At 38.1% G+C, this 11,051-nt stretch overlaps 1 protein-coding gene across 1 annotated transcript in view; it reads left to right on the top strand.

Moving 5' to 3' along the window:
* The first annotated feature begins 7,075 nt into the window (after positions 1-7,075).
* Positions 7,076-11,051, top strand: part of SLC13A1 (solute carrier family 13 member 1) — an 89,554-nt gene continuing 85,578 nt past the window's right edge. Inside the window, exon 1 of the mRNA XM_069087110.1 lies at positions 7,076-7,196. Within this exon, the coding sequence (XP_068943211.1) occupies positions 7,098-7,196 (99 nt within the window). The 5' untranslated portion in view covers positions 7,076-7,097. The remainder of the gene's footprint in view (positions 7,197-11,051) is intronic.

Below are 11,051 nucleotides of genomic sequence, written 5' to 3'. Positions count from 1 at the left end.
ATCTATCTAAATATGACATCTTTAACTATAGAATAACATTTTTCTTTGTGGAAATATGGATGAGTAGTGCATATTACCTTACATTAACCCCCTGAGCTAAGTGGCCCAAGCTTTTTATGGTCACAGGATAAGTATATAGAGAACCTTTATTCAATTAGCATTTCATTTACTGCCTACTATTTGCTTCATATTGTAGACTGAAGAATAGAAAAGCTATAAAAAAAGTTGAGTACCTAATACTTACATACATGAAGCAGAAAATGAAACAAGACACAATGCTTGCCAAAACATATTTTAAAAATAATATGTAGTTCTTTTTTATTTTTAAGAAATTGGGGTTAAGTAACTTGCTCAAGGTTACACGGCCAGTTATTTCTGGGTGTGGTGCTGAGTATCTGAGCACGGGATGCAATCCAGGTCATCCCAACACTGGAGCCGGTGCTCTTACCCACTGAGCCACCTGGCCACCCCTAAGCAACTGGGGTTAAGTAACTTGCTCAAGGTTACACGGCCAGGTGTTTCTGGGTGAGTGCTGAGTGTCTGAGCCCGGGATTCGATCTCCAGGTCTTCTCAACACTGAAGCCGGTGCTCTTACTCGCTGTGCTACCTGGCCGCCCCTAATATGTAGTTCTTGAAGACAAGTGGGACCAATGTGTGTCTGAAGTATCAATAAGGCTTCATGAAGAGAATTTGGAACAAGTCTTTTTTAAAAGAGCATAATTTGGATAGATAGGGAGGATGTGTCCTATAGAAGAGCAGGATTTACTGAGATGGAAATCAGAGTGTTCTTTGCAGTAGATAGAAAGGAGCCTGTCCAGAATGAAGGATGATAGCTGATTTACCTGTTTGGTGTGTTATAGAAGATAGCCTAAGACTGAAACTCTGCTGTGGATTCTGGCACTGTGGCGAGAACTCAGGTAAATCATTTAACCGCGGTCTCAATTGTGTCTTCCATAATTGTTGTTGTTCATCCTTCGTTCTGGAAAAGGACCGATGACATCATGAATATGATGTTTTGACTCGCAAGTGAGTTGGATTTGTGTGAGGTAGGGCTGCTGATTCAGTTGCTCCCAAAGCCTAATCCTAGTTTTCTGGATAGAAAAGCAGTGTGCTGTCATGGAGAGAAAGCAGAAATCAGAGTGAGAAAAACCACTTAATTAGTCACTTAAGATATGCCACTGACTAGTACCAGCTCTGTTAGCCTAAGCTAGTTAAGATTTAGAGGCAGCTGGAGCGTTGCTGGACCTAGAGTCAAGGACAGCTGAGCTCAGATCCAGGCTGAGATGCTAGCAGTGTGACCCTGGGCAAGTCAGTTAATATCACTGTCTCAGTTCCCTCATTGGTGACTGGAGTGGTTTGCCATTTCCTTCTCATTTTACAGATGAAGAAACTGAGGCAAACAGGGTTAAGTGACTTACCCAGGGTAACACAGCTAGGAAGAATCTGAGGCCAGGTTTCAATTCAGAAAGATGAGTGTGTCTGACTCCAGACTCAGCACTCTTGTCACTGCACCATGGAGCTGCCCTATACAAATAATTATCATTAGTCGCTAATGTTTTGGTGCCCTAGGCTGCTTTCTAAGACTTTAAGTTGCAGAATAGATTCTGACTGGTACTGGTAAGGGGAGTCTTCTTGTTGATAGAATCTTATACCAATTGAAAACACGTATTCATTCCATATTTACAAATGACTTCATTTCAAGAGAGGAGAGACATTGTAAGATCACTCTGAACTAGAAGCAATTTTCAAGTCCATCTAGTCCAACCCTCTCATTTTCCAGATAGGAAGACTAAGGCCCAGAGTAGCTAAGCAAAAGAATAATATTTTCTATACCTACTTTGCCATATTGTTGTGAGAAAACAGCTTTAGAAACCATACAGATATGGTTTAATCATATGACTAACCATATAGATATGAGAATGTAAGGTACTTAAATATGGCTACACTTTTACAAAATGTATTGACATTTTTGGGTCACTAGGTGACAAAGTGGATAGAGTGCAGGGCCTGGAGTCAAAAGGACCTGAGTTCAAATCCAGTCTCTGACACTAGCTGTGTGATCCTGGACAAATTACTTAACCCCACTTGTCTCAGTTTCCTCATCCGTAAAATAAGTTGGAGAAGGAAATGGGAATCCACTCTAGAATCTCTGCTAAGAAATCTCCAAATAGGGTCACTGAAAGTCAGACATGACTGAAAGGACTAAACAACAAAACTTCAAAATGTTATGCTATTGTCACAAAGGAATAACTAAAAAAAGAAAAGGGAAAAGTTCTACACTTGGGTTCAAAATGTCAATTATATAACTATAGCTTGGCCAACACATCACGGTAAAGAATTATGTGATGAGGACTTAAAGGTCACATAGTGTAGCTTCTATTTCAGCTAGGTGGGAGACATGACAATTCAAGGTTGCCCTGATAGAAATATACTTCTACATCTCAAGGGTTAGGGGTGAATCTCTCCCTTGCCCCCCATGATCTAGAAAATTCATGTAAAAATTTTTGGTCCTCCATTCATACCAGAGAAGTCTGATTTTTTCTCTTTTTATTTTATGGGGATGTTTACAGTACCTTATTGTAAAGTTTGGGTTAATATTATACAAAACCATACATATATTTTATGCATTTTTGAGTTTCTAAACTTTTTCTGTGTTGTCTGCTGGCCTTTGTGTATTGTCTGCAACTTCTGCAAAACTCCTAAACAATTCCCATTTAATTTCTTTTTTTTTTTTTAAGCAATCGGGGTTAAGTAACTTGCTCAAGGTTACACAGCCAGTTATTTCTGGGTGTAGTGCTGAGTATCTGAGCCTGGATTTGATCCCCAGGTCATCCCGACACTGGGGCTGGTGCTCTTACTCGCTGAGCCACCTGGCTGCCCCCCCCCCTTTAATTTCTTATGCCAACCTGTGATATACAGAAACAACAATGGGGAAAATTGTGAAGTGGAAGGGATAACTGTAAAGTGCTCAGAACAGAAGAAGGAATGAGCCTACAATCTTCTGTTCTCATGGCACCACCTGTGGGATGTTCAGTCCACTTATAAGCAGTACAATTTAGAAGGGATGATGCCAAGCCGGTGTGGTCATAGGGTGATCAAAAGATTGAGGAAACTGGAAATAATGTCTTGTGAAGGTGTGTTGAAGAATATAGGAATATGCCATCTGAGGAAGAGGTTTGGGATAAGGGTTTGGCAAATAACAATTGAAATAAAATTGAAAAAAAAAACCATAACAATTCTCTTCAAATAGTCTAAGTTTTATTGTGTGGAAGATGCATTAGATTTATTCTACCTGTCTCTGGAAGGCAGAACTGGACCAACAGGGAGAAATTTGGGGGGAATTTTTTTTTTCAATAAAAGACCAAAAACGCTAACAAATTAGTTATCCAATATACCTTGGGGGGGGGGGGGGCAGTGAATCAGTCCAGGTCATCAGAAGAAGGCTGTATGACCATTTATCAGGGATGTTCAAACCAGGTTTCATGCTTTTCAGAATGGGGTTTGACCAGAGGACCTTTGAGTTCTAATTCTGTAATTCTGTGAATTCATATGCAATTCTGATTTCAGGATTCTGCAGAAGAGTTTAAAACTGGGAAAGTATGCAGCAGGTTTATAGAAGTCCTATATGCTAACCATGATCTCATATTAAAATGTGCCAAGAACTAAACCTTAATCTTTCTAGTTCCCCTCCTTTCTTGACTGAAGGCCAGAGATGGTATTTGAACCCTGACCCCAGAACTAGTGCTCTTTCTTTCTGTTATATAGCATTGCTTCCCTGACTGCTCGCTGTAAATTTAAATTTTGAGAGAAATTGCTTTCTTATTTAAGGCTTACCAGTGCTTGAAACATCACCTATTTACTTTCTTCAAATTCAGAAAGTCAAGACATATTCACTTATAATTTGAAACTAGACTCTGATAGGGGGGCTAGCCCCAAACAAGATTGTGGGGGAAGAAGAGGGGAGTAGAGGAAAGACTGATGCATACTGAGAGTATTAAGCCTAACTCAGTGCCACAGGGCAGAATCAGGAGGCCAAGAGTAAAGTATCAGGTAAATTTGGTGGATTTCTCTACAAGCAAACCAAAATCTTTCCTCCCCATTCCACTGTCACATCAACAACCCCACAGAAATTCTCAATTGTTTCATCTAGAAATGTAAAGCCCAGAAAAACTTTTGACTTCTGTGGCCACAAATACATAACAAAGGTAGGAGTGTGACTGACTTATCCCCTTGAGGCTGTATTGTTTCTGTGCTTTTCCTTCTGCCCACTCAATAACTTGGAAGACCTTTTAGAACTGAAAACCTGAGGCTGAGTGTGAAGGGAGGCTCCTGTGAGCCCTGGAAGTGGTCAGGAGGCTGGCCTTAAAACGAAAGCAGATCAGGCATGGCCACCTGAGACAGGGAGGCACAGGGAATGGCCACCTTGAGGTGGTTAGGTCCGCTAGGAGAAAATCGAGCCCTTAAAAAAAGACCAGGAATGCAACTGCAGAGATTGTTATTGTTGTTTGTTCATTATTATATTATTGTTTTTATTATTAACAATTATATTATTGTTCATTCTTGAAGAGGACCAAGATAAGTGAATTGGACAGAAGTAAGAGAGGGCTGTGCAAGGTCACCAGCCTCACTGTGGTCCAGTGGCAAGATAGTGATCAGGACCACTGGAGATGGCCCCAGGTGTAGTGGGGGACTTTGACCTTTTTTATTTTTTTTTTAAGCAATTGGGGTTAAGTAACTTGCTCAAGGTTACATGGCCAGTTAACACAGCCAGTTATTTCTCGGTGTGGTGCTGAGTGTCTGAGCCCGGGATTCAATCCCCAGGTCATCCTGACACTGGAGCCGGTGCTCTTACTCGCTGTGCTACCTGGCTGCCCTGACTTTGACCTTTTTAAGCTAAGGTCTTTCCCAGGTCTCATTTTAAATGAGGTCACACCCATTCAATGGGACAAGCCTGAAGGTACTAGTTATTTAGACAGGACTCTACTCAATGCTCTAAAGAGGTTGGCATGTGAATCAAAGGGCTGGCACTTAGGATAAAGAATATTCTGCTGAAGATGAAAGGCCTTCTAGCCAAGACTCTATAAGTATTCTATAAGAATACTTCTTGGCAGGGGAGGCGGAGGGTGGGGTGGGGGGACATGAAAGGCTATTTTTTTCTTTTTAGGGAAAACTTCTACAAGTCCTTGCTTAGTTCCTACAATGTGGCAGGCATTTTAAAGATATCTCATTTGATGTTCACAACAACACTGAGAAGTAGGTAGGTGCTCTTATTTTTATCCCCATTTTACAGTTGAGGAAACTGAGACAAACTGAGGTGAAATGACTTGCCCAGGGTCACAAAGCTAGAAAACATCTGAAGCCAGATAAGCAGAGCACTCTGTAGTTCTATTAATTCTACTGCCTATTCTACTATCTAACTGGAAAGCCCCAGGACTTTAAGCTAAAAGGGCATGGCAGAGTCCACTCTCCTTAAGAGGGACAAAAGATCTCTAGAGCCAAGGCCTCTAGCTGAAGCAAGAAGTAAGAAATGGGGGAAATTCTACCATTTAAAGCTTAGTGGAGTTATGTCTGATTGTTTCTAGAAGTTATACAGCTGTCAGAGCAGGGTCTAGCAGAAACCTTAGGTACAACAGAGACCAATGAAAACAGAATGATGACTCTGGCAACCCTGCAGTGTTGATGGGATTGGTTGCCCTTCCATATATGTACTCTGTACATATATGTAGGCAGCTAGGCAGTGCAGTGGATAGAGTGCAAAAGTCAGAATGATCTGAGTTCAAATGTAGCCTCAGATAATTGCTGACTATATGACCTTGGGCAAGTCACTTAATCTCCGGTTGCCTCAGTTTTCTCATCTGTAAAGTGGGGATAATAATAGCACCTACCTCCCAGGGTTGTTGTGGGGCTCAAATGAGATAATATTTGTAAAATGCTTAGCACTGTGCCTGGTACATAATAGGTACTCTACAAATGCTGCCTTTAATTGCTTATTTATTATGTGTTCATGTGTGTTTTCTCTTCCCATGGATGGTGTGTGCATGTGTGGGAATATGGGCCCCAGGTTTTTGAGGAAAACCTTTTATTGTGACTTTTCTTAATATGCTATTTCACTGAATGCCTTCGCTTGAGCTAATTGTGTCCTCTTTGCTGACTAGTAAAGGTAAATACATAAGTTGGGGCTCATGAACTATAAATTAGATGGCACAGTGGATAGAGTGTTGGACTTGGATTCAGGAAGACCTGAGTTCAAATGTGACCTCAGATGCTTACTATGAACCTGGAAAATCACTTTGCCTCAGTTTCCTCATATGTAAAATGGAGATAATAATAGTGCTCACTTATCAGATTTGTTGTCCTAAATGGAAGAACCCTGAAACCCATACAAAAAGCTAAGCTTACACTTAGGCAAAACTGTCTACCTAAAAGGATTATTTTAATGGGACCAATTGCCTCCTCCCCCCCCCAAAAAAAAACAGAAAAATACCTCCACACACACAAAACCAAATCTACCTGTTCCAAATATCTCTAAAATTTTCCAACCTTAAACCTAGGTCTTTCAGTGCTCTTTGTGAAGTAGACAATTAATAAATGTTTGTAATAAGTATTAGCTAAATGAATGTTGGCTATAGAATGTTTAAGACTTTATCTATAGAAAATTCTTTTTAAAATTTAAATTTGCTGCCCAGAGGAAGAGGTAACATATTGACTCCTCATTAACAACTCAGTAGATTAGTTTTTCATGTTAGTAAAAAGGCTGCTTTCTACTTAGTGTCAAAATATTTTTATACTGGCATTGGGGGAAGGGAAAGCAGCAGGGAGAAAACCTTATCATTCTTTAAAGTCCTTTAATAGTCACTATTAGTTCTGACCATTCTTCAATTTCACCAAGATGCTGTTTGCTTTTCTTCATATGTTAATAGAGGCACTAAAGCAATAAAAAAAAAATCAGATTTAATGTTAACTAATGTTGGCTGCGGTGTTGCAATGACTCAAGACCATAGACTAGAGAAATATTAATCCGGGCTGGTTATTTAATGTCCGCTGCCATTTTTTTTAGACAGTTCATATGAGAAATTGGAGGTCTTTTGCTTACAGCAATGAAGCTTCTCAGCACCATCTTGGTTTATCGAAGGCTTTTCCTCATCATCCTCACTCTGTTGCTTTTCTTGCCACTGCCTTTAACTATCCAAACTAAAGTAAGTGAATGATAAGAAAATAGTTCTGATTAATTTCTTGACTAGTTTCAATTACCCTGTGCTTTCACTGCATGATCTACCTGGCTCAGGCTTGAATTGAAATTGTTAGTGTTTGAAGTCAAGATTTACTTGGATCATTGGGCTTTATCCTTTTTTGTTTGTTTCTTAGTGATTAACATTAGCTCTGAGAAGACAGCTTTAATTCATAGCAGCTCAACTAACTGTTCAATTAACTAGAATTTTTCTTCATTAAAATTTTGTGAGAACATAGGTAAGAAAAGTGAGGTAATAAGCTAAAAGCAAGGATGAATGGAGAAGGTGAATTCCAGGAAATATCTTTTGGTCAGATTTATCTCCTATTCTTCAAGGAAAATGGTCTGCTTTGGAGTTGATATATAAATTCTAGTCTCAGTTCTAATGCTTAGTTACTATGTGATCATGACCAAGTTATTCAAGTTATCTGAGCCCCTTTTTCTTACTCTGTAAAATGGGCATAGTGGCATGTAAAATAGGGGTACTAATAATTACACTATTTCACAAGGCTGTTGTGAGGAAAATGTTAATAAATATTAAAAGTGAATTGTTACTTCTCTGTTCTTCACATGGAAAATGGGCACAGAAAGTACACTATTTCAGTTGTGAGAATTAAATGAGACACTGGGAATGAAATTGCTTTGGAAAATACAGTGCTATTTTTTATTTAAAAGTAAATTAACCACAATAGCATATCCTAGTTAAGTTAAATTTTACTCTAATTCATAGGGCATTCTGCTTAAGAATTATTTTCTGTTTAAGTATAATTATTTGAGAATAAAAAGAATAATCAAATTGACCAAGAGATACATGAAAAGCAACCGGCCCAAGGCAATCTTGGTTTGCCCTGACCCAACTTAGTTCTTGTTTTCTTTCTCAAACAAAGGTAGGAGATTTAGAAATCCATGGAAAAATAAAAATGAAGTTTTGGAAGTAGAATTCTCTTTCAATGAGAAAATCCTAAATAAACATAAAGCTCTCTCTCATAAAGAAATATGTTGTAAATAAAGTCTATAGTGTGGGCGTTTCTTAGTGTGGCATAGTGGAAAATGCATGAGTTTTGGAGTTATAGATTGTTCAGTTCTTTCAGTCATGTCCAACTCTTTGTGACCACATCTGGGGTTTTCTTGGCAAAAATATTGCAGCAGTTTGCTATTTCCTTCTCCAATAGGTCCATTTTGTCAGGCAGTCAGAGGTTAAGTGATTTGCTCAGAGTCACACAGCTAGGAAGTGTGTGAGGCTGGATTTGAATTCAGTTCTTCCCAACTCCAGGCCCAATTCCAGGTATCAACTGAGCTACTGGCTGCCTCCTGGAGTCATAGTATGTGGGTTCAAATCCTGCCTCTGTTACTTTATATCTATGTGATGTTAGTTAAGTCACTTTAATGTGTGTGTGTGTGTGTGTGTGCATGCATGTAGTTGCTTACTTATAATGTGAGGGGATTAGACTAGATAAGCAGTCCTTTGAGTGTATGATCCTGTCACCAATGTCAATCATACCTTCTTTGCATTTGAGTGGGTGGTGGCATGAGCTGCAAAGGTTAAAATAATTTACTACTAATTGGCTAAGCTATGGGAAGATAAGACTCTCTGAACTCAGCCAGATGGCCCTTCTTCTCAAGCTGGAAAAGATTTGAAATCAGAGAAAACTATGAGAACCTACCCGATGCTACTTGGAAAGGTTACTTAGGGATTGGCCACCATGTATTGAATTTTTTTTTTGTTTTAGCAGTTCATAAAAATATCCACTAAGGCATAGAGGGATTATAGTCAAAATCAGTACTGAAAGAATCATGAGTTTTATTTTATATTTATTTTTGAAAGTAAGAAAGATATGGTCTTTTATGTTTGGAATTTTTTTTTATCAAAAGAGAATTCTAATCTGAGAAATTCCTGTTGACAATTTAACAATTGAAGAATGACCCTTTTTCTTATAAATTTGAATAAGTTGCTTATATATTTTGGAACTGGGACTTTTATCAGAGAAACATTGCAAAGACTTTTTTTTCTTCAGTTAACTATTTCCTTTTTAATCTTGGCTGCATTGGTTTTATTTGTAAAAATAAAACTTTAAAATTTTATGTAAATAAAATTGTCCATTTTGTGTTTTGTGAGCCTTTCTTTCTCTTGTTTGGTCAGGAGCTCATCTCTTAATCATAGATCTGAGAGGTAATTTCTTATTTTTCTAATTTTTTTTGTAACACCACCTTTTAATGTCCAAGTTACCCATTTGGAGCTTATCTTGATATATGGTGTGAGGTTTTAGTCTAAACCTAATTTCTGCCAGCCTGATTTTGACTTTTCCCAAAAGTTTTGTCAAATGGTAAATCTTTAACCCAGTAATTGGGGTCTTTGTGTTTATTAAATTTTAGGTACTAATCAACCTCTCTAGCTTTTAACCAGTACCAAATCATCTTGAGGATTACTATTTTATAGGATAATATAAAATCTATACTGTAGTATGAAATATCGAACTGCTTAGTCTCCATCACACTTTTTTTCTGCATATTTCTTTTCAGATTTTTAAGGGTTTCTGTTTTGTTTTGTATTTTGGTAAGAGTTAAGTAAGTTAGGAGAAAGAAAATAAATACTTGTTAATTAAAAAAAAAGTTTTAAAGAAAAAAGTGAACTTATCTCTATATTTCCCTATTTTCAAGTCTGTTTCAATATCACCTATTTTGCGTTAAAAAAATAAATGATCTAAAAGCAGCCATGACAAAGCAAAACTGTCTCTTGTGCCCTACTTGGTTTCTTATAACCTTTGACTTACTGATGTGTCTGAAAAACTGATTGCTCTTTTTAGTCTCAAGCACTTTGGGAATGTATTTGATGAAAACTATGAAAAAGAAGACAAGTAAATAAAAGTACTTATTTTGAAGCAAAATTATTTTCTTAAAAAAATATGTAATTGGTATATGGAGTACTATTGGCTTTTTTTGTGGAGCTTTGGCTATAATACACATGGCCCTTGTGGAAAGTGAAAGCATGAAATCAGGTAGCATTTGATGAAATGTTTTCCTTTTGCCTTCCCTTCCAATCAGACCATTTGTTAAAACTCAATTAATGGTAACGAAAGGCTTTTCACTTGTACAATAAAGTAATTTCATTTTTGGCTACTTTTAAATGCATATTTAATCATTCAATCAGCCACTAATTTAAACTCAAAGAATATTGTCTTACAGTGACTTACAAAGAAAGCAGTACATTTTTTAAGAATGTGCCTTTTCAGTGTATTTTTTTTAGAGACCCTTTGTTGAAAAAATGAGAAAGAACATAACATTGGAAATACTGTGTTCAAGTAGATGCAGATTAAGTTAATATAAATTTCAATGGACTCAGACTAGTCAACTCTCTGGCCCTTTTGATAACCTAAATTACATAGAACTGGGAACTGAGCCCAATTGGGCAGAATTAGGATTATTGCTGGAAGTTGGGAAAGTGTATTTAGGCTTCAATGAGTAAAAAATCACTAATTCTTAGACCTGTTCCAAAATGAGATGAGTTGGCCTCAAAGGTAGTGACTGGGTGCCCTCCACCTGTGACTTTCTAACGGAGGTTGGATGACCAATTGTGAGTGACATTGTAGAGGGGATTCCCGGTCCTGTACAAGTGGAACTAGGTGTTTTTCTGAGGGCCAATTGAGGTTCATAGATACTAATTCAAGCATCCTTCCCCTCCAGTTTATTATGAGAGAGGGAGCAGAGGAGAGAGGAAGAGAGCTGGGGGCAAAGAGAGGGACAGAGACAGAGGAAGAGAGAGGAAGAGGAGAGGGAGAGGGAAGAGAGGGGGAAAAGGGAGGGAGGGAGAGAGAGAGGAGAGAGA

The sequence above is a fragment of the Petaurus breviceps genome, unplaced genomic scaffold (genome assembly GCF_028583685.1).
Source record: "Petaurus breviceps papuanus isolate PSGF00001 unplaced genomic scaffold, PetGlider_PUasm1.0 181, whole genome shotgun sequence".
NCBI classification, from domain to species: Eukaryota; Metazoa; Chordata; class Mammalia; order Diprotodontia; family Petauridae; genus Petaurus; species Petaurus breviceps.
The sequence above is the reverse complement of the archived record's forward strand: the minus strand, read 5'-3'. Positions and strand labels throughout refer to the sequence as shown.